At 39.9% G+C, this 25,000-nt stretch overlaps 1 protein-coding gene across 3 annotated transcripts in view; it reads right to left on the bottom strand.

Moving 5' to 3' along the window:
- The window catches only part of LOC133562507 (bifunctional heparan sulfate N-deacetylase/N-sulfotransferase 4-like), a 195,437-nt gene that overhangs the window by 124,489 nt on the left and 45,948 nt on the right, over positions 1 to 25,000 (bottom strand). For all 3 annotated transcript variants that reach the window (XM_061916631.1, XM_061916643.1, XM_061916635.1), the window contains one exon: positions 17,403 to 17,588. In XM_061916631.1, the coding sequence (XP_061772615.1) occupies positions 17,403 to 17,588 (186 nt within the window). The remainder of the gene's footprint in view (positions 1 to 17,402; positions 17,589 to 25,000) is intronic.

Here is a 25,000-nt window from a genome sequence, read left to right on the forward strand (position 1 = left end):
AACGGAGCCCACATTGAATTGTGTCCTCTGGGAACGGAGCCCACATTGAATTGTGTCCTCTGGGAACGGAGCCCACATTGAATTGTGTCCTCTGGGAACGGAGCCCACATTGAATTGTGTCCTTTGGGAACGGAGCCCACATTGAATTGTGTCCTTTGGGAACGGAGCCCACATCGAATTGTGTCCTCTGGGAACGGAGCCCACATCGAATTGTGTCCTCTGGGAACGGAGCCCACATCGAACTGTGTCCTCTGGGAACGGAGCCCACATCGAACTGTGTCCTCTGGGAACGGAGCCCACATCGAATTGTGTCCTCTGGGAACGGAGCCCACATTGAATTGTGTCCTCTGGGAACGGAGCCCACATTAAATTGTGTCCTTTGGGAAGGAGCCCACATTGAATTGTGTCCTCTGGGAACGGAGCCCACATTGAATTGTGTCCTCTGGGAACGGAGCCCACATTGAATTGTGTCCTCTGGGAACGGAGCCCACATTGAATTGTGTCCTCTGGGAACGGAGCCCACATTGAATTGTGTCCTTTGGGAACGGAGCCCACATTGAATTGTGTCCTTTGGGAACGGAGCCCACATTGAATTGTGTCCTCTGGGAACGGAGCCCACATCGAATTGTGTCCTCTGGGAACGGAGCCCACATCGAACTGTGTCCTCTGGGAACGGAGCCCACATCGAACTGTGTCCTCTGGGAACGGAGCCCACATCGAATTGTGTCCTCTGGGAACGGAGCCCACATCGAATTGTGTCCTCTGGGAACGGAGCCCACATCGAACTGTGTCCTCTGGGAACGGAGCCCACATTGAATTGTGTCCTCTGGGAACGGAGCCCACATTAAATTGTGTCCTTTGGGAAGGAGCCCACATTGAATTGTGTCCTCTGGGAACGGAGCCCACATTGAATTGTGTCCTCTGGGAACGGAGCCCACATTGAATTGTGTCCTCTGGGAACGGAGCCCACATTTAATTGTGTCCTCTGGGAACGGAGCCCACATTGAATTGTGTCCTCTGGGAACGGAGCCCACATCGAACTGTGTCCTCTGGGAACGGAGCCCACATCGAACTGTGTCCTCTGGGAACGGAACCCACATCGAATTGTGTCCTCTGGGAACGGAGCCCACAAATACAGAAACATTTGCTGGAGGAGAACAGGAGAAGTGAAGAGTAGGACAAGAAATAATAAATGTTACGACTCCTTTAAATGAATCTGAAAGTGCTAAAGTCCAACGCCATGTTTACAACAAACAAAGTGTAGCCATTAAAACCAGGAAACTACAACGAATAAGTGAAGCCAAGGAAAAACCCAAAACATAAAATAGTCGCTTTTCCAAGCACATGTCTCTTTTTTCTTCTTGTTTTATGAACAAAGGACATCCCTCCTCATGAACAAAGGACATCTTTTTTTTTCTTCTTTGTCATGAAAACGGGAGGTTTTTGTGGTTGGTGCACTATTGTGTTTTTTATGTTAATTTAATAAAAATAAAAAAAATATATATATATTTTACTATTATTTTTTTAAATAAACATGAATAAAAAGTTCTTCTGCAGCCCCGGTACCAATCGGGCCATGGCCCGGTGGTTGGGGACCACTGCTCTAAGTGACATCTCATCTCTCTCATGTGTTCAGTAAGTGACATCTCATCTCTCTCATGTGTTCAGTAAGTGACATCTCATCTCTCTCATGTGTTCTGTAAGTGACATCTCATCTCTCTCATGTGTTCTCTAGGTGACATCTCATCTCTCTCATGTGTTCTGTAAGTGACATTTCATCTCTCTCATGTGTTCTGTAAGTGACACTTCATCTCTCTCATGTGTTCAGTAAGTGACATCTCATCTTTCTCATGTGTTCAGTAAGTGACATCTCATCTCTCTCATGTGTTCAGTAAGTGACATCTCATCTCTCTCATGTGTTCAGTAAGTGACATCTCATCCCTCTCATGTGTTCTCTAGGTGACATCTCATCTCTCTCATGTGTTCTGTAAGTGACATTTCATCTCTCTCATGTGTTCTGTAAGTGACACTTCATCTCTCTCATGTGTTCAGTAAGTGACATCTCATCTTTCTCATGTGTTCAGTAAGTGACATCTCATCTCTCTCATGTGTTCTGTAAGTGACATCTCATCTCTCTCATGTGTTCAGTAAGTGACATCTCATCTCTCTCATGTGTTCAGTAAGTGACATCTCATCTCTCTCATGTGTTCAGTAAGTGACATCTCATCTCTCTCATGTGTTCAGTAAGTGACATCTCATCTTTCTCATGTGTTCAGTAAGTGACATCTCATCTCTCTCATGTGTTCAGTAAGTGACATCTCATCTCTCTCATGTGTTCAGTAAGTGACATCTCATCTCTCTCATGTGTTCTCTAGGTGACATCTCATCTCTCTCATGTGTTCAGTAAGTGACATCTCATCCCTCTCATGTGTTCAGTAAGTGACATCTCATCTCTCTCATGTGTTCTCTAGGTGACATCTCATCTCTCTCATGTGTTCAGTAAGTGACATCTCATCTCTCTCATGTGTTCAGTAAGTGACATCTCATCTCTCTCATGTGTTCTCTAGGTGACATCTCATCTCTCTCATGTGTTCAGTAAGTGACATCTCATCTCTCTCATGTGTTCAGTAAGTGACATCTCATCCCTCTCATGTGTTCAGTAAGTGACATCTCATCTCTCTCATGTGTTCAGTAAGTGACATCTCATCTCTCTCATGTGTTCAGTAAGTGACATCTCATCTCTCTCATGTGTTCAGTAAGTGACATCTCATCTCTCTCATGTGTTCTCTAGGTGACATCTCATCTCTCTCATGTGTTCAGTAAGTGACATCTCATCTCTCTCATGTGTTCTCTAGGTGACATCTCATCTCTCTCATGTGTTCAGTAAGTGACATCTCATCTCTCTCATGTGTTCTCTAGGTGACATCTCATCTCTCTCATGTGTTCAGTAAGTGACATCTCATCTCTCTCATGTGTTCTCTAGGTGACATCTCATCTCTCTCATGTGTTCAGTAAGTGACATCTCATCCCTCTCATGTGTTCAGTAAGTGACATCTCATCTCTCTCATGTGTTCTCTAAGTGACATCTCATCTCTCTCATGTGTTCAGTAAGTGACATCTCATCTCTCTCATGTGTTCAGTAAGTGACATCTCATCTCTCTCATGTGTTCTCTAGGTGACATCTCATCTCTCTCATGTGTTCAGTAAGTGACATCTCATCTCTCTCATGTGTTCAGTAAGTGACATCTCATCCCTCTCATGTGTTCAGTAAGTGACATCTCATCTCTCTCATGTGTTCAGTAAGTGACATCTCATCTCTCTCATGTGTTCAGTAAGTGACATCTCATCTCTCTCATGTGTTCAGTAAGTGACATCTCATCTCTCTCATGTGTTCAGTAAGTGACATCTCTGCAGGCCTCGATGATAAACAAAGATGTGTGTGAGAGCTGCATAGAAACATAATAAACACAAGGTGATGTCAGCTGGATGGAATGACTTCTATGGTGAAAGTGTTGACTTCTTCCACTGCAATCATGTGGACTAGAGGACTAGAGGACTAGATGACTAGAGGACTAGAGGACTAGAGGACTAGTGGACTAGATGACTAGAGGACAAATCATTTGGCTGTCAAATGCTCTTTGGTGGAAGAGGAGGCAACTGATTGTCCCGATACCAATATTTTGGTGTTGGTACTTTGAGACACTTAGATAATTATTGGCTTCACTGTAACAGAACATCTTAGAATACATCAAACATATGTTTATTATTGCAATTAAAGACAAATGTTGTTAAATAAAATATTGAACATACAAGACAACTTGTCTTTTAGTAGTAAGAAAACAAACAAAGACTCCTAATTAGTCTGCTGACGTATGCAGTAACTTTTACACACCTGTTATTTTGTACACATAATGAGGGACAAACTGTAAAAATGGATTACTCATCTACTTGTTCATTTACTGTTAATATTTGCTTATTTTCTGTTTTAAAATGTTCTATCTACATCACTGTTCAAATGTAATAAGTTCTTCAATGTCTTTTTCATCTGCTTGTCCACAAAACAGGATCATCTAGAATTGAAACCTTGATCTGTTCTTCACAATTCCCTCGTAGTAGTGGTAGTGATAGTGATAGTGATAGTGATAGTGGTAGTGATAGTGGTAGTGATAGTGGTAGTGATAGTGGTAGCGGTAGTGGTAGTGATAGTGGTAGTGATAGTGGTAGTGATAGTTGTAGTGGTAGTGATAGTGGTAGTGGTAGTGATAGTGGTAGTGATAGTGGTAGTGGTAGTGGTAGTGATAGTGGTAGTGGTAGTGGTAGTGATAGTGATAGTGGTAGTGATAGTGGTAGTGGTAGATATAGTGGTAGTGATAGCGGTAGTGATAGTGGTAGTGATAGTGGTAGTGATAGTGGTAGTGGTAGTGATAGTGGTAGTGATAGTGGTAGTGGTAGTGATAGTGGTAGTGATAGTGGTAGTGATAGTGGTAGTGGTAGTGATAGTGGTAGTGATAGTGGTAGTGATAGTGGTAGTGATAGTGGTAGTGGTAGTGGTAGTGATAGTGGTAGTGGTAGATATAGTGGTAGTGATAGCGGTAGTGATAGTGGTAGTGGTAGTGATAGTGGTAGTGATAGTGGTAGTGGTAGTGATAATGGTAGTGATAGTGGTAGTGGTAGTGATAGTGGTAGTGAGAGTGGTAGTGATAGTGAGAGTGGTAGTGATAGTGGTAGTGGTAGTGGTAGTGATAGTGGTAGTGGTAGTGATAGTGATAGTGATAGTGGTAGTGGTAGTGGTAGTGATAGTGGTAGTGATAGCAGTAGTGATAGTGGTAGTGGTAGTGGTAGTGATAGTGGTAGTAGTAGTGATAGTGATAGTGGTAGTGGTAGTGGTAGTGATAGTGGTAGTGGTAGTGATAGTAGTACTGATAGTGGTAGTGGTAGTGATAATGGTAGTGATAGTAGCAGTGATAGTGGTAGTGATAGTGATAGTGGTAGTGATAGTGATAGTGGTAGTGATAGTGGTAGTGGTAGTGGTAGTGATAGTGGTAGTGATAGTGATAGTGGTAGTGACAGTGATAGTGGTAGTATTAGTGGTAGTGGTAGTGATAGTGGTAGTGATAGTGGTAGTGATAGTGGTAGTGATAGTGATAGTGGTAGTTGTAGTGATAGTGGTAGTGATAGTGATAGTGGTAGTGATAGTGGTAGTGATAGTGATAGTGGTAGTGATACTGGTAGTGCTAGTGATTGTGGTAGTGGTAGTGATAGTGATAGTAGTAGTGATAGTGATAGTGGTAGTGATAGTGGTAGTGATAGTGGTAGTGATAGTAGTAGTGATAGTGATAGTGGTAGTGATAGTGATAGTGGGAGTGATAGTGGTAGTGATAGTGATAGTGGTAGTGATAGTGGTAGTGATACTGACAGTGGTAGTGGTAGTGATAGTGATAGTGGTAGTGGTAATGATAGTGGTAGTGATAGTGGTAGTGGTAGTGATAGTGGTGTGTGTTACATATTAGCTGTGGGATGTTGCCTCAACCTATTACTCTGAACACCACTTTTGTTGTTGCTCCCATTTTTCAAAGATCTAAAACTTTGACTCTACAGCTAAACACAAAAGCCCTCTCAAATATTCCTCTCAAATGTGTCTAAATCTGTGTTAGTGAGCATGTCTTCTTTGCCAAGATAGTCCATCCCACCTCATAGGTGTGGCATATCAAGATGCTGATTCCACAAAATGATTATTGCACAGATGTGGCTGCCACAATAAATGTGCAGTTTTTTCACACAGCACAAAGCCACAGATGTCTCAGGTTTTGAGCGAGCATGCAGTTGGCAGGAATGTCCACCAGAGCTGTTGGCCGTCAATTGAATGTTCATTGCTCTACCATTAGCCGTCTCCAAAGGCGTATCAGAGAATTGGGTAGTCCAACTGCAGACCACGTCTGACCACACCAGCCCAGGACCTCCACATCCAGAAGGTACACCTCCATAACCGTCTGGGACCAGCCACCCGGACAGCTGCTGCAACAATTGGTTTGCATAACCAAAGAATTTGTGCACAAACTGTGAGAAAAGGTCTGAGGGAAGCTCCGGGCAGCTGGCAGGCAGCAGGTGGCAGGCAGTGTGTGGCAGAGCGGTTTGTTGATGTCAACATTGTGAATGGAGTGGCCCACGGTAGGGGCGGGGTTAGGGTATGGGCATGTGTGGACAAGTGAATTTTAATGATGGCATTTTGAATATACAGAGATACCGTGACGGGATCCCTTGGTGCCATTCACCCGTGACCATCACCTCATGTCGCAGCATGAAATTGCACGGCCCCATGTTGCAAGGGTCTGTACACAATTCCGGGAAGCTTTCATGGCCGGCATGCTCCGTGCACGTCATCCACTGAGCATGTTTGGGGTGCTGTGGATCCAAGTAGAGCACAACATCTTCCACTTCCTGCCAATATCTAGCAACTTGGCACAGCCGGTGAAGAGAAGTGGAGCAACAGTCCAGAGTCCACAACCTGATCCACTCTGCACCAAGATGTGTTGCACACCTGTGCCATCATCCTGCTGTTGAATCAGATGATCTTGGCAAAGAAGAAATGCTCACTCACAAAGATTTAGACACATTTGTGAAGAATATTTGAGAGGCTGCTTGCTGACTTCATCCGTAAAAGATATTTGTCGTCTGCAACTTGCTGCTGCTGCTCTCATGTTGACGTACAAACATCCACAGTAGCATGCCACCTCGCTTTGAAGGTCTCGCTTACGTCAAAGTCATCGGTTAGAATACTCGTCAGGAGTAAAAGTAACTCAGCTGGTTGTTGGGAACCCTGGTTAACATGGAGTACTGGCCGGAAGGTCAACAAGAACACAACACACACTCCACAGCTAAGTTTCAAGCTGGAATCTCACTTCCTGTACAGCTGACCCGAGTTGTCTGTGCAATCTCTCCTGAGTGATCCATCACTCAGGAGAGATCAATCACTCAGGAGTGATCGATCACCCCTGAGTGTGTCTGCGGGCTATAGAGCGTTTTCCGTTCGGGCTCCAGTACTCTGGAATGCCCTCCCGGTAACAGTTCGAGATGCTACCTCAGTAGAAGCATTTAAGTCTCATCTTAAAACTCATCTGTATACTCTAGCCTTTAAATAGACCTCCTTTTTAGACCAGTTGATCTGCCGCTTCTTTTCTTTCTCCTATGTCCCCCCCTCCCTTGTGGAGGGGGTCCGGTCCGATGACCATGGATGAAGTACTGACTGTCCAGAGTCGAGACCCAGGATGGACCGCTCGTCGGGACCCAGGATGGACCGCTCGCCTGTATCGGTTGGGGACATCTCTACGCTGCTGATCCGCTTGAGATGGTTTCCTGTGGACGGGACTCTCACTGCTGTCTTGGAGCCACTATGGATTGAACTTTCACAGTATCATGTTAGACCCGCTCGTCATCCATTGCTTTCGGTCCCCTAGAGGGGGGGGGGTTGCCCACATCTGAGGTCCTCTCCAAGGTTTCTCATAGTCAGCATTGTCACTGGCGTCCCACTGGATGTGAATTCTCCCTGCCCACTGGGTGTGAGTTTTCCTTGCCCTTTTGTGGGTTCTTCCGAGGATGTTGTAGTCGTAATGATTTGTGCAGTCCTTTGAGACATTTGTGATTTGGGGCTATATAAATAAACATTGATTGATTGATTGATTGCTCTGAGTTTGACCACAAGGAAGAGTCGTGATCAATGGAACTGATTCTAGGATTTACCACAAGGTTGTCCTTCTTTACTGAGCTGGAAGTGAATGTATGTTTTTTTTGTTTTTAGAAAGCACCACGGAAACAAGTATTGGACTGAAGTGAGGGACCAATGCTGCCAGAGTTCATTCCTACCTTTGAATGCAATAGTTTGTTGAAAATGTTATGGAATAAAAAGTCAATTTAAGTAAATTAGGTTAATAAACATTTCTCAGTCAGCCTAATAAAAACAAAATCAATATGAACGCTGGATACAGTTTATGACTAAAGTCAAGTTGAGAACATAAATATTATGATTCCAGTTCTTGTGTTGTGGCCAGCAGACGAGCAGAAGGACACGCAGAGAGATGGCCTCCAAAGCCCTCTGAGATCTGAGACCATCAGGAAATATTGAACTAGGATGCTGTGGTGGGACCAGGCCTAACTGTTCCTAGAACACAGCAAGGTCAACTGTTCCTAGAACACAGCAAGGTAAATGGTTCTTAAAACACAGCAATGTAAACTGTTCTTTAAACACAGCAAGGCAAATTGTTCTTTGGACACAGCAATGTAAACTGTTCCTAGAACACAGCAAGGCAAATTGTTCTTTGGACACAGCAATGTAAACTGTTCCTAGAACACAGCAAGGTAAATTGTTCTTTGGAAACAGCAATGTAAACTGTTCCTAGAACACAGCAAGGTAAATTGTTCTCTGGACACAGCAATGTAAACTGTTCCTAGAACACAGCAAGGTAAATTGTTCTTTGGAAACAGCAATGTAAACTGTTCCTAGAACACAGCAAGGCAAATTGTTCCCTGGACACAGCAATGTAAACTGTTCCTAGAACACAGCAAGGTAAATTGTTCTCTGGACACAGCAATGCAAACTGTTCCTAGAACACAGCAAGGTAAATTGTTCTTTGGACACAGCAATGTAAACTGTTCCTAGAACACAGCAAGGTAAATTGTTCTTTGCACACAGCAATGTAAACTGTTCCTAGAACACAGCAAGGTAAATTGTTCTTTGCACACAGCAATGTAAACTGTTCCTAGAACACAGCAATGTAAACTGTTCCTACAACACAGCAAGGTCAACTGTTCCTAGAACACAGCAAGGTAAATTGTCCTCTGGACACAGCAATGTAAACTGTTCCTAAGACACAGCAAGGTAAATTGTTCTTTGGACACAGCAATGTAAACTGTTCCTAGAACACAGCAAGGTAAATTGTTCTTTGGACACAGCAATGTAAACTGTTCCTAGAACACAGCAAGGTAAATTGTTCTCTGGACACAGCAATGTAAACTGTTCCTAGGACACAGCAAGGTAAATTGTTCTTTGGACACAGCAATGTAAACTGTTCCTAGAACACAGCAAGGTAAATTGTTCTTTGCACACAGCAATGTAAACTGTTCCTAGAACACAGCAAGGTAAATTGTTCTCTGGACACAGCAATGTAAACTGTTCCTAGAACACAGCAAGGCAAATGGTTCTTAAAACACAGCAATGTAAACTGTTCTTTAAACACAGCAAGGCAAATTGTTCTTTGGACACAGCAATGTAAACTGTTCCTAGAACACAGCAAGGTAAATTGTTCTTTGGAAACAGCAATGTAAACTGTTCCTAGAACACAGCAAGGCAAATTGTTCTCTGGACACAGCAATGTAAACTGTTCCTAGAACACAGCAAGGTAAATTGTTCTCTGGACACAGCAATGTAAACTGTTCCTAGGACACAGCAAGGTAAATTGTTCTTTGGACACAGCAATGTAAACTGTTCCTAGAACACAGCAAGGTAAATTGTTCTTTGGACACAGCAATGTAAACTGTTCCTAGAACACAGCAAGGTAAATTGTTCTCTGGACACAGCAATGTAAACTGTTCCTAGGACACAGCAAGGTAAATTGTTCTTTGGACACAGCAATGTAAACTGTTCCTAGAACACAGCAAGGTAAATTGTTCTTTGCACACAGCAATGTAAACTGTTCCTAGAACACAGCAATGTAAACTGTTCCTACAACACAGCAAGGTAAACTGTTCCTAGAACACAGCAAGGTAAATTGTGCTTTGGACACAGCAATGTAAACTGTTCCTAGTACACAGCAAGGTCAACTGTTCCTTGAACTCAGTAAGGTAAAATGTTCCTAGAAGACAGCCAGGTCAATTATTCCTAGAACACAGCAAGGTCAACTGTTCCTACAACACAGCAAGGTCAACTGTTCCTTGAACACAGTAAGGTAAACTGTTCCAAGAAAACAGCAAGGTCAACTGTTCCTAGAACACAGCAAGGTAAACTGTTCCTAGAAAACAGCAAGGTCAACTGTTCCTAGAACACAGCAAGGTCAACTGTTCCTAGAAAACAGCAAGGTCAACTGTTCCTAGAACACAGCAAGGTCAACTGTCCCTAGAACACAGCAAGGTCAACTGTTCCTAGAACACAGCAATGTAAACTGTTCCTAGAACACAGCAAGGTCAACTGTTCCTAGAACACAGCAAGGTCAACTGTCCCCAGAACACAGCAAGGTCAACTGTTCCTAGAACACAGCAAGGTCAACTGTTCCTGGAACACAGCAAGGTCAACTGTTCCTAGAACACAGCAAGGTCAATTGTTCCTAGAACACAGCAAGGTCAACTGTTCCTAGAACACAGCAATGTAAACTGTTCCTAGAACACAGCAAGGTCAACTGTCCCTAGAACACAGCAAGGTCAACTGTTCCTAGAACACAGCACGGTCAACTGTTCCTAGAACACAGCAAGGTCAACTGTTTCTAGAACACAGCAATGTCAACTGTTCCTAGAACACAGCAAGGTCAACTGTTCCTAGAACACAGCAAGGTCAACTGTTCCTAGAACACAGCAAGGTTGCAAACACGTCGCTGATGTTCAGGTGAAGAATGCAAAGAAAAAAAGGAATAGCTCCAAATCTGTGTGATTATTCAGCATTCCGAGCATTTTTTCATGAACAGTGTTTAAAAAAGTGTCTCTTGGACTTAAACTCAAACTTAGACTTCAACTCTTTCCAGTAAGTTGCCAACAGAAAAGTTTCAACTTGGAAGTTTTTCGTTTTAGTCACAAGCATCAAATACATCCTTTTTATTTTAGTGGACAGAGATGTATTTATATCTACTAGTTAGTTCCATTTATCTTCTATCTCATCTTTATTGAGTTGCATTTATCTATTTTTATTAAGGCTGTCGAAAATAACGAATGAACACATTTGATGAATCACAAGCAAATATGTCATTAATCCTGTTTACACGTAGATTTTATTTTGTTACATTTCACTTCAAAATGCACTTTAGCTCAAACTGTTTTGTTCCTGAATGACATTCTGACAATGAAATGACATCTGTGTCCAAAGATGGGGTCTTTTTAAAAAAAAAGTAACCAGTAAGTAAGCACCTGTAATTAATCACCACTAATCCAAATGTAAAACTGTGATTCATCTGATTAAAAATGTTATCATTTTAGCACATTTTTAAAAAAAAGTAACCAGTAAGTAAGCACCCGTAAAGATCACCACTAATCCAAATGTAAAACTGTGATTCATCTGATTAAAAATGTTATCATTTTAGCACATTTAAAAAAAAAGTAACCAGTAAGTAAGCACCTGTAATTAATCACCACTAATCCAAATGTAAAACTGTGATTCATCTGATTAAAAATGTTATCATTTTAGCACATTTTTTAAAAAAAGTAACCAGTAAGTAAGCACCTGTAATTAATCACCACTAATCCAAATGTAAAACTGTGATTCATCTGATTAAAAATGTTATCATTTTAGCACATTTTTAAAAAAAAGTAACCAGTAAGTAAGCACCCGTAATTAATCACCACTGATCCAAATGTAAAACTGTGATTCATCTGATTAAAAATGTTATCATTTTAGCACATTTTAAAAAAAAGTAACCAGTAAGTAAGCACCTGTAATTAATCACCACTAATCCAAATGTAAAACTGTGATTCATCTGATTAAAAATGTTATCATTTTAGCACATTTTTTAAAAAAAGTAACCAGTAAGTAAGCACCCGTAATTAATCACCACTAATCCAAATGTAAAACTGTGATTCATCTGATTAAAAATGTTATCATTTTAGCACATTTTTTAAAAAAAGTAACCAGTAAGTAAGCACCCGTAATTAATCACCACTAATCCAAATGTAAAACTGTGATTCATCTGATTAAAAATGTTATCATTTTAGCACATTTTAAAAAAAAGTAACCAGTAAGTAAGCACCTGTAATTAATCACCACTAATCCAAATGTAAAACTGTGATTCATCTGATTAAAAATGTTATCATTTTAGCACATTTTAAAAAAAAAGTAACCAGTAAGTAAGCACCCGTAATTAATCACCACTAATCCAAATGTAAAACTGTGATTCATCTGATTAAAAATGTTATCATTTTAACACATTTTAAAAAAAAAGTAACCAGTAAGTAAGCACCTGTAATTAATCACCACTAATCCAAATGTAAAACTGTGATTCATCTGATTAAAAATGTTATCATTTTAGCACATTTAAAAAAAAAAGTAACCAGTAAGTAAGCACCTGTAATTAATCACCACTAATCCAAATGTAAAACTGTGATTCATCTGATTAAAAATGTTATCATTTTAGCACATTTTTTAAAAAAAGTAACCAGTAAGTAAGCACCCGTAATTAATCACCACTAATCCAAATGTAAAACTGTGATTCATTTGATTAAAAATGTTATCATTTTAGCACATTTAAAAAAAAAAGTAACCAATAAGTAAGCACCCGTAATTAATCACCACTAATCCAAATGTAAAACTGTGATTCATCTGATTAAAAATTTTATCATTTTAGCACATTTTTTAAAAAAAGTAACCAGTAAGTAAGCACCCGTAATTAATCACCACTAATCCAAATGTAAAACTGTGATTCATCTGATTAAAAATGTTATCATTTTAGCACATTTTAAAAAAAAGTAACCAGTAAGTAAGCACCTGTAATTAATCACCACTAATCCAAATGTAAAACTGTGATTCATCTGATTAAAAATGTTATCATTTTAGCACATTTTAAAAAAAAAGTAACCAGTAAGTAAGCACCTGTAATTAATCACCACTAATCCAAATGTAAAACTGTGATTCATCTGATTAAAAATGTTATCATTTTAGCACATTTAAAAAAAAAGTAACCAGTAAGTAAGCACCCGTAATTAATCACCACTAATCCAAATGTAAAACTGTGATTCATCTGATTAAAAATGTTATCATTTTAGCACATTTAAAAAAAAAGTAACCAGTAAGTAAGCACCTGTAATTAATCACCACTAATCCAAATGTAAAACTGTGATTCATCTGATTAAAAATGTTATCATTTTAGCACATTTTTTAAAAAAAGTAACCAGTAAGTAAGCACCCGTAATTAATCACCACTAATCCAAATGTAAAACTGTGATTCATCTGATTAAAAATGTTATCATTTTAGCACATTTTTTAAAAAAAGTAACCAGTAAGTAAGCACCTGTAATTAATGACCACTAATCCAAATGTAAAACTGTGATTCATCTGATTAAAAATGTTATCATTTTAGCACATTTTAAAAAAAAGTAACCAGTAAGTAAGCACCTGTAATTAATCACCACTAATCCAAATGTAAAACTGTGATTCATCTGATTAAAAATGTTATCATTTTAGCACATTTAAAAAAAAAAGTAACCAGTAAGTAAGCACCTGTAATTAATCACCACTAATCCAAATGTAAAACTGTGATTCATCTGATTAAAAATGTTATCATTTTAGCACATTTTAAAAAAAAAGTAACCAGTAAGTAAGCACCCGTAATTAATCACCACTAATCCAAATGTAAAACTGTGATTCATCTGATTAAAAATGTTATCATTTTAGCACATTTTAAAAAAAAGTAACCAGTAAGTAAGCACCTGTAATTAATCACCACTAATCCAAATGTAAAACTGTGATTCATCTGATTAAAAATGTTATCATTTTAGCACATTTAAAAAAAAAAAGTAACCAGTAAGTAAGCACCTGTAATTAATCACCACTAATCCAAATGTAAAACTGTGATTCATCTGATTAAAAATGTTATCATTTTAGCACATTTAAAAAAAAAGTAACCAGTAAGTAAGCACCCGTAATTAATCACCACTAATCCAAATGTAAAACTGTGATTCATCTGATTAAAAATGTTATCATTTTAGCACATTTAAAAAAAAAAGTAACCAGTAAGTAAGCACCTGTAATTAATCACCACTAATCCAAATGTAAAACTGTGATTCATCTGATTAAAAATGTTATCATTTTAGCACATTTAAAAAAAAAGTAACCAGTAAGTAAGCACCTGTAATTAATCACCACTAATCCAAATGTAAAACTGTGATTCATCTGATTAAAAATTTTATCATTTTAGCACATTTTAAAAAAAAGTAACCAGTAAGTAAGCACCTGTAATTAATCACCACTAATCCAAATGTAAAACTGTGATTCATCTGATTAAAAATGTTATCATTTTAGCACATTTTTAAAAAAAAGTAACCAGTAAGTAAGCACCTGTAATTAATCACCACTAATCCAAATGTAAAACTGTGATTCATCTGATTAAAAATGTTATCATTTTAGCACATTTTTAAAAAAAAGTAACCAGTAAGTAAGCACCTGTAATTAATCACCACTAATCCAAATGTAAAACTGTGATTCATCTGATTAAAAATGTTATCATTTTAGCACATTTTTTAAAAAAAGTAACCAGTAAGTAAGCACCTGTAATTAATCACCACTAATCCAAATGTAAAACTGTGATTCATCTGATTAAAAATGTTATCATTTTAGCACATTTTTTAAAAAAAGTAACCAGTAAGTAAGCACCCGTAATTAATCACCACTAATCCAAATGTAAAACTGTGATTCATCTGATTAAAAATGTTATCATTTTAGCACATTTAAAAAAAAAAAGTAACCAGTAAGTAAGCACCTGTAATTAATCACCACTAATCCAAATGTAAAACTGTGATTCATCTGATTAAAAATGTTATCATTTTAGCACATTTCAAAAAAAGTAACCAGTAAGTAAGCACCTGTAATTAATCACCACTAATCCAAATGTAAAACTGTGATTCATCTGATTAAAAATGTTATCATTTTAGCACATTTAAAAAAAAAGTAACCAGTAAGTAAGCACCTGTAATTAATCACCACTAATCCAAATGTAAAACTGTGATTCATCTGATTAAAAATGTTATCATTTTAGCACATTTTTAAAAAAAAGTAACCAGTAAGTAAGCACCTGTAATTAATCACCACTAATCCAAATGTAAAACTGTGATTCATCTGATTAAAAATGTTATCATTTTAGCACATTTTAAAAAAAAAGTAACCAGTAAGTAAGCACCCGTAATTAATCACCACTAATCCAAATGTAAAACTGTGATTCATCTGATTAAAAATGTTATCATTTTAGCACATTTTTAAAAAAAGTAACCAGTAAGTAAGCACCCGTAATTAATCACCACTAATCCAAATGTAAAACTGTGATTCATCTGATTAAAAATGTTATCATTTTAGCACATTTAAAAAAAAAAAGTAACCAGTAAGTAAGCACCTGTAATTAATCACCACTAATCCAAATGTAAAACTGTGATTCATCTCATTAAAAATGTTATCATTTTAGCACATTTTTAAAAAAAAGTAACCAGTAAGTAAGCACCTGTAATTAATCACCACTAATCCAAATGTAAAACTGTGATTCATCTGATTAAAAATGTTATCATTTTAGCACATTTAAAAAAAAAAGTAACCAGTAAGTAAGCACCTGTAATTAATCACCACTAATCCAAATGTAAAACTGTGATTCATCTGATTAAAAATGTTATCATTTTAGCACATTTTTTAAAAAAAGTAACCAGTAAGTAAGCACCTGTAATTAATCACCACTAATCCAAATGTAAAACTGTGATTCATCTGATTAAAAATGTTATCATTTTAGCACATTTTAAAAAAAAGTAACCAGTAAGTAAGCACCTGTAATTAATCACCACTAATCCAAATGTAAAACTGTGATTCATCTGATTAAAAATGTTATCATTTTAGCACATTTTTTTTAAAAAAGTAACCAGTAAGTAAGCACCCGTAATTAATCACCACTAATCCAAATGTAAAACTGTGATTCATCTGATTAAAAATGTTATCATTTTAGCACATTTAAAAAAAAAGTAACCAGTAAGTAAGCACCTGTAATTAATCACCACTAATCCAAATGTAAAACTGTGATTCATCTAATTAAAAATGTTATCATTTTAGCACATTTAAAAAAAAAAGTAACCAGTAAGTAAGCACCCGTAATTAATCACCACTAATCCAAATGTAAAACTGTGATTCATCTGATTAAAAATGTTATCATTTTAGCACATTTAAAAAAAAAAGTAACCAGTAAGTAAGCACCCGTAATTAATCACCACTAATCCAAATGTAAAACTGTGATTCATCTGATTAAAAATGTTATCATTTTAGCACATTTTAAAAAAAAAGTAACCAGTAAGTAAGCACCTGTAATTAATCACCACTAATCCAAATGTAAAACTGTGATTCATCTGATTAAAAATGTTATCATTTTAGCACATTTTTTAAAAAAAGTAACCAGTAAGTAAGCACCCGTAATTAATCACCACTAATCCAAATGTAAAACTGTGATTCCTATGATTAAAAATGTTATCATTTTAGCACATTTTTTAAAAAAAGTAACCAGTAAGTAAGCACCCGTAATTAATCACCACTAATCCAAATGTAAAACTGTGATTCATCTGATTAAAAATGTTATCATTTTAGCACATTTTAAAAAAAAAGTAACCAGTAAGTAAGCACCTGTAATTAATCACCACTAATCCAAATGTAAAACTGTGATTCATCTGATTAAAAATGTTATCATTTTAGCACATTTTTAAAAAAAAGTAACCAGTAAGTAAGCACCTGTAATTAATCACCACTAATCCAAATGTAAAACTGTGATTCATCTGATTAAAAATGTTATCATTTTAGCACATTTTAAAAAAAAGTAACCAGTAAGTAAGCACCCGTAATTAATCACCACTAATCCAAATGTAAAACTGTGATTCATCTGATTAAAAATGTTATCATTTTAGCACAAATTATTATTCAGTTACCTTTTTTTTTTTATTCCAACAGTTTTTTTACTGTCATTGCTGCATTTGCTGCCTTTCTTCCATTTCAACTGAGGAAGTGAAGAAAGTATGAGTCATGGTTGCAACACACAGAAGGACGAGGACAAGGACCTGCTCCTTCTCGGACATCTTCAACTGTGCAGGTGCACAGGTGCTCTTTGTGGGTGTAACATTCACCAAATTACCAGAGAAGCAATAGCAAGCTTTATTCCAAAAATGGAACAAATTCCTTGTTGTTTGTTCTTCCGCACCCCCGCCCAGAGGACAAGTCCTTCGACTTCATTGTGGGTTTGTGCGCCGTGTCCAACCTCCTGTATAGAAACAGGTGTGTGCTCAACAAGTCAATGGACCACAGGTGGACTCCAATGAAGCTCGAGGATGATGAGTCGAAACAGGAAGCACACTTGAGTTGACAAACACGACTAAAAGAACGGCAACATGGGGTGTTATGTGTAGAATGTTGAGGACAAACATGAATGTATTCCACTTTGCAAGAAGTGGAAGTACGGAGCGTGTTGCAGTGTTCCAGTGCTCACCTTGATGTTGCTGTGAATGAAACCCTTGCGGTAGCGGGCAGGCTTGAGGTGCGGGTACTCCTCTGTGCTGCTCACCTGGATGCTCCACACCTGTCTCCAAGCCTCGTAGAGCTGCAGGTGGACCGGGTAGACCCCCGAGTGGTGGGGGGCCACGGCGTAGCCCATGTCCACTGGAATGTTGTGTTGCTGCACACACAATCCACCTGACCGTCAGTATTTGCGGAGCATTTGTCTTCTTGCTCCAGAGGAACGCCAGCATGACTGATGGTTAGCATTTTGCACGTTGGAATGAATGATGCAAGTCTGCAACTTGAAATGGAATAATGTTGTTGACTTCTGTGTGTCCTCCTGCCCTCAAACTGCTGTTGTTGTGTGTGATTTAGTATCAAGTTGGTGCAAAAGAGGAGTCCTGCTTGTGTGCAAAAGGACACTAAAACTTACAGGCTACGAAACAACACAACAGAATGCTGGAGCACAGCAAAGACTTACGTGCAGAGAAGTGCAGTGGGGGAGTGAATAAATGGCAGAGTGAATAAGTGGCGGATCAGTACGATCAGTGCCAGAGCTTGGTCCGCATTGCCGGCAGTAAGTCGAACACATTTCCAGTGAGGGTTGGACTCCGCCAAGGCTGTCCTTTGTCACCGATTCTGTTCATAACTTTTATGGACAGAATTTCTAGGCGCAGTCAAGGCGTTGAGGGGTTCCGGTTTGGTAACCGCAGGATTAGGTCTCTGCTTTTTGCAGATGATGTGGTCCTGATGGCTTCATCTGACCGGGATCTTCAGCTCTCGCTGGATCGGTTCGCAGCCGAGTGTGAAGCGACCGGAATGAGAATCAGCACCTCCAAGTCCGAGTCCGTGGTTCTCGCCCGGAAAAGGGTGGAGTGCCATCTCCGGGTTGGGGAGGAGACCCTGCCCCAAGTGGAGGAGTTCAAGTACCTAGGAGTCTTGTTCACGAGTGGGGGAAGAGTGGATCGTGAGATCGACAGGCGGATCGGTGCGGCGTCTTCAGTAATGCGGACGTTGTACCGGTCCGTTGTGGTGAAGAAGGAGCTGAGCCGGAAGGTAAAGCTCTCAATTTACCGGTCGATCTACGTTCCCATTCTCACCTATGGTCATGAGCTTTGGGTCATGACCGAAAGGATAAGATCACGGGTACAAGCGGCCGAAATGAGTTTCCTCCGCCGTGTGGCGGGTCTCTCCCTTAGAGATAGGGTGAGAAGCTCTGCCATCCGGGAGGAACTCAAAGTAAAGCCGCTGCTCCTCCACATCGAGAGGAGCCAGATGAGGTGGTTCGGGCATCTGGTCAGGATGCCACCCGAACGCCTCCCTAGGGAGGTGTTTAGGGCACGTCCAACCGGTAGGAGGCCACGGGGAAGACCCAGGACACGCTGGGAAGACTATGTCTCCCGGCTGGCCTGGGAACGCCTCGGGATCCCCCGGGAAGAGCTAGACGAAGTGGCTGGGGAGAGGGAAGTCTGGGTTTCCCTGCTTAGGCTGTTGCCCCCGCGACCCGACCTCGGATAAGCGGAAGATGATGGATGGATGGATGGAATAAGTGGCGGAGTGAATAAATGGTAGAGTGAATAAATGGTAGAGTGAATAAATAGTAACCGGCCAAGAACGCTGGCTGAAATAGTCCTAATTAATAAGACAAGACAGGTGCGGGGAAGAAAGGCAGGAGTCAAGTCGCTGAAGGTGAGCGTGGCAAAAGGTGCTGTGGTATCACTGATGACAGGCGCCATGGTCCCATCCATCCATCCATTCTCTACCGCTTATTCCCTTTGGGGGCGCTGGTGCCTATCTGGGCGGAAGGTGGCGTACACCCTGGACAAGTGCCACCTCATCGCAGGGCCCGCCATGGTCCCTTTTTCAAAAATAAAATAAAACTGTCTCTCTGCAGTACTCATGTTAACTTTTTCTTTTCACTCCATGCAGAGAATTAACTGCCTGACAACCAACTTGATAGTTGATACTGTCACTTGATTGGCTGTCAGTTTGTCACTCCCACTGATCACTTCCTGCGTTGCTCAGTTAGTGATTGTATTTGTTTATGCAACCAACCTTGCTTTGCTACTTCCTGTTTCTTCAGATGAAAACATGTTATAATAATATAAATAATAAAAAAAAAAAAAATATATATATATATATATATATATAAATGTCAATCAATCATTTATATAGCCATAAATCACAAGTGTCTCAAAGGGCTGCACAAGCCACAACCACATCCTCGGTTCAGATCCCACATCAAGGCAAGGAAAAACTCAAGCCAATGGGATGACAATGACAAAACCTTGGAGAGGACCGCAGGTTGTGGGCGTGGTCATCATGACGACATCGATTAATTAAACAAAAAAAAAGTCTGCGGGCTATAGAGCGTTTTCCGTTCGGGCTCCAGTACTCTGGAATGCCCTCCCGGTAACAGTTCGAGATGCTACCTCAGTAGAAGCATTTAAGTCTCATCTTAAAACTCATCTGTATACTCTAGCCTTTAAATAGACCTCCTTTTTAGACCAGTTGATCTGCCGCTTCTTTTCTTTCTCCTATGTCCCCCCCTCCCTTGTGGAGGGGGTCCGGTCCGATGACCATGGATGAAGTACTGACTGTCCAGAGTCGAGACCCAGGATGGACCGCTCGTCGGGACCCAGGATGGACCGCTCGCCTGTATCGGTTGGGGACATCTCTACGCTGCTGATCCGCTTGAGATGGTTTCCTGTGGACGGGACTCTCACTGCTGTCTTGGAGCCACTATGGATTGAACTTTCACAGTATCATGTTAGACCCGCTCGACATCCATTGCTTTCGGTCCCCTAGAGGGGGGGGGTTGCCCACATCTGAGGTCCTCTCCAAGGTTTCTCATAGTCAGCATTGTCGCTGGCGTCCCACTGAATGTGAATTCTCCCTGCCCACTGGGTGTGAGTTTTCCTTGCCCTTTTGTGGGTTCTTCCGAGGATGTTGTAGTCGTAATGATTTGTGCAGTCCTTTGAGACATTTGTGATTTGGGGCTATATAAATAAACATTGATTGATTGATTGATTGATAATTAGCATATTTTGTGTATGATGATAAGATTTTCTTTAAAAGGGCTAAAAAAAAATATGTATACATACATTTAAAACAAGTTTGTTGTTATTAATTTGGATTTAAATATATATATTTTATCGATTTGCCATATTTTCACCTGCTTTTTGTACAAGGTACTTTTTTGAAATTTGGTACTTTACATTCTTAACAGACTTTGAATGACTTTTTAAAATGAAAAACAAGTACCAACAAATGTAGCATCTTCTTCTGGTGTTATTATAGACTGTACTTTTGTTTAGAGACTCTACTTCTGTCCCTCCATGTCCTTGACTAAAGAGACTAAAGCGAGCATGATGTCACTTCCTTGGCGCTACTACTCGGACTTTCTCTTTTTAAAAGCCGCCACTGTCCTCCTAAAATGTGCACATTTTGCAAAGGACTGTCAGTGGGTGTATCTGCAATATATACAAACATCATGTCCACATCACAGACATGCTGACAACACGCCAGACAATGGCGTGCCTCTTGCTTACATTCAGTTTCTGTAGCCTGGTTTTCGGTGATCAAAGTCTTTTTTCGGCAGTCAAGTTTTCAGTAAATCACTTATCAATAGTGGGCAAATAATAGACTAATGTATCAATTCATACTGTAACGACCCGCTAATGTCAATGTTGTATGTTTGGATTGGGTGTCAGTTTTTCCCATGGCCACAAACACACCATCTGTGCCTGCAAGGTGATTGGTGGAGAATGAGGAAGTGTGTCTGGGGAAGCGTGGACTCACCACACCAAAGTGTTTAATGGGAGGGAAAACCACTTGGAATTGTGAACTTTGTTGTCATAAGATTGGTAATAAAAGTTAAAAATAGCATCAGTAAGTATGATTTCTTCTGGGGGTTACAGTATATTATATTACTGTAATGTGTTTTCAAGTAAAAATCAAACAACAAATCATTATTAAGGTGTGGCGCTAATAAACATGCTGTGGTGGTGGTGGTGCACCACATTCAGTTACATTATGGGGAGACCCTGTATATATATATATATATATATATATATATATATATATATATATATATATATATATATTAAAATGTTTGACTTATTGGTCACACATTTTTCACCACATATGGAAGTTCAAGGCAAGTGAAGAGGGAGGAGTGCAACTTATTTGGAAACTTTACATTTTGTATTGCTTTTTTTTTTTTTTACCTTTTTCTGATTGTATTTGTGATTATTAACCACTTGTTCAATTGGTAATGGTAGTCAAGTGGGAGGTAAGGTGTGTTACATGTGATTGGTGATGGTAGTCAAGTGGGAGGTAAGGTGTGTTACATGTGATTGGTGATGGTAGTCAAGTGGGAAGTAAGGTGTGTTACATGTGATTGGTGATGGTAGTCAAGTGGGAAGTAAGGTGTGTTACATGTGATTGGTGATGGTAGTCAAGTGGGAAGTAAGGTGTGTTACATGTGATTGGTGATGGTAGTCAAGTGGGAGGTAAGGTGTGTTACATGTGATTGGTGATGGTAGTCAAGTGGGAAGTAAGGTGTGTTACATGTGATTGGTGATGGTAGTCAAGTGGGAAGTAAGGTGTGTTACATGTGATTGGTGATGGTAGTCAAGTGGGAAGTAAGGTGTGTTACATGTGATTGGTGATGGTAGTCAAGTGGGAGGTAAGGTGTGTTACATGTGATTGGTGATGGTAGTCAAGTGGGAGGTAAGGTGTGTTACATGTGATTGGTGATGGTAGTCAAGTGGGAAGTAAGGTGTGTTACATGTGATTGGTGATGGTAGTCAAGTGGGAAGTAAGGTGTGTTACATGTGATTGGTGATGGTAGTCAAGTGGGAAGTAAGGTGTGTTACATGTGATTGGTGATGGTAGTCAAGTGGGAAGTAAGGTGTGTTACATGTGATTGGTGATGGTAGTCAAGTGGGTGGGAGGTAAATATGTGTTACATGTGATTGGTGATGGTAGTCAAGTGGGAAGTAAGGTGTGTTACATGTGATTGGTAATGGTAGTCAAGTGGGAAGTAAGGTGTGTTACATGTGATTGGTGATGGTAGTCAAGTGGGAGGTAAGGTGTGTTACATGTGATTGGTGATGGTAGTCAAGTGGGAAGTAAGGTGTGTTACATGTGATTGGTGATGGTAGTCAAGTGGGAAGTAAGGTGTGTTACATGTGATTGGTGATGGTAGTCAAGTGGGAAGTAAGGTGTGTTACATGTGATTGGTGATGGTAGTCAAGTGGGAGGTAAGGTGTGTTACATGTGATTGGTGATGGTAGTCAAGTGGGAAGTAAGGTGTGTTACATGTGATTGGTGATGGTAGTCAAGTGGGAAGTAAGGTGTGTTACATGTGATTGGTGATGGTAGTCAAGTGGGAAGTAAGGTGTGTTACATGTGATTGGTGATGGTAGTCAAGTGGGAGGTAAGGTGTGTTACATGTGATTGGTGATGGTAGTCAAGTGGGAGGTAAGGTGTGTTACATGTGATTGGTGATGGTAGTCAAGTGGGAAGTAAGGTGTGTTACATGTGATTGGTGATGGTAGTCAAGTGGGAAGTAAGGTGTGTTACATGTGATTGGTGATGGTAGTCAAGTGGGAAGTAAGGTGTGTTACATGTGATTGGTGATGGTAGTCAAGTGGGAAGTAAGGTGTGTTACATGTGATTGGTGATGGTAGTCAAGTGGGTGGGAGGTAAATATGTGTTACATGTGATTGGTGATGGTAGTCAAGTGGGAAGTAAGGTGTGTTACATGTGATTGGTAATGGTAGTCAAGTGGGAAGTAAGGTGTGTTACATGTGATTGGTGATGGTAGTCAAGTGGGAGGTAAGGTGTGTTACATGTGATTGGTGATGGTAGTCAAGTGGGAAGTAAGGTGTGTTACATGTGATTGGTGATGGTAGTCAAGTGGGAAGTAAGGTGTGTTACATGTGATTGGTGATGGTAGTCAAGTGGGAAGTAAGGTGTGTTACATGTGATTGGTGATGGTAGTCAAGTGGGAAGTAAGGTGTGTTACATGTGATTGGTGATGGTAGTCAAGTGGGAAGTAAGGTGTGTTACATGTGATTGGTGATGGTAGTCAAGTGGGAAGTAAGGTGTGTTACATGTGATTGGTGATGGTAGTCAAGTGGGAAGTAAGGTGTGTTACATGTGATTGGTGATGGTAGTCAAGTGGGAGGTAAGGTGTGTTACATGTGATTGGTGATGGTAGTCAAGTGGGAGGTAAGGTGTGTTACATGTGATTGGTGATGGTAGTCAAGTGGGAAGTAAGGTGTGTTACATGTGATTGGTGATGGTAGTCAAGTGGGAGGTAAGGTGTGTTACATGTGATTGGTGATGGTAGTCAAGTGGGAAGTAAGGTGTGTTACATGTGATTGGTGATGGTAGTCAAGTGGGAGGTAAGGTGTGTTACATGTGATTGGTGATGGTAGTCAAGTGGGAGGTAAGGTGTGTTACATGTGATTGGTGATGGTAGTCAAGTGGGAGGTAAGGTGTGTTACATGTGATTGGTGATGGTAGTCAAGTGGGAAGTAAGGTGTGTTACATGTGATTGGTGATGGTAGTCAAGTGGGAGGTAAATGTGTGTTACATGTGATTGGTGATGGTAGTCAAGTGGGAAGTAAGGTGTGTTACATGTGATTGGTGATGGTAGTTAAGTGGGAACTAAGGTGTGTTACATGTGATTGGTGATGGTAGTCAAGTGGGAGGTAAGGTGTGTTACATGTGATTGGTGATGGTAGTCAAGTGGGAAGTAAGGTGTGTTACATGTGATTGGTGATGGTAGTCAAGTGGGAAGTAAGGTGTGTTACATGTGATTGGTGATGGTAGTCAAGTGGGAAGTAAGGTGTGTTACATGTGATTGGTGATGGTAGTCAAGTGGGAGGTAAATGTGTGTTACATGTGATTGGTGATCGTAGTCAAGTGGGAAGTAAGGTGTGTTACATGTGATTGGTGATGGTAGTCAAGTGGGAAGTAAGGTGTGTTACATGTGATTGGTGATGGTAGTCAAGTGGGAGGTAAGGTGTGTTACATGTGATTGGTGATGGTAGTCAAGTGGGAGGTAAATGTGTGTTACATGTGATTGGTGATGGTAGTCAAGTGGGAAGTAAGGTGTGTTACATGTGATTGGTGATGGTAGTCAAGTGGGAAGTAAGGTGTGTTACATGTGATTGGTGATGGTAGTCAAGTGGGAAGTAAGGTGTGTTACATGTGATTGGTGATGGTAGTCAAGTGGGAGGTAAGGTGTGTTACATGTGATTGGTGATGGTAGTCAAGTGGGAAGTAAGGTGTGTTACATGTGATTGGTGATGGTAGTCAAGTGGGAAGTAAGGTGTGTTACATGTGATTGGTGATGGTAGTCAAGTGGGAGGTAAATGTGTGTTACATGTGATTGGTGATGGTAGTCAAGTGGGAAGTAAGGTGTGTTACATGTGATTGGTGATGGTAGTCAAGTGGGAAGTAAGGTGTGTTACATGTGATTGGTGATGGTAGTCAAGTGGGAGGTAAGGTGTGTTACATGTGATTGGTGATGGTAGTCAAGTGGGAAGTAAGGTGTGTTACATGTGATTGGTG

This window comes from Nerophis ophidion, linkage group LG01 (assembly GCF_033978795.1).
Source record: "Nerophis ophidion isolate RoL-2023_Sa linkage group LG01, RoL_Noph_v1.0, whole genome shotgun sequence".
In the NCBI taxonomy this organism is placed as follows: Eukaryota; Metazoa; Chordata; class Actinopteri; order Syngnathiformes; family Syngnathidae; genus Nerophis; species Nerophis ophidion.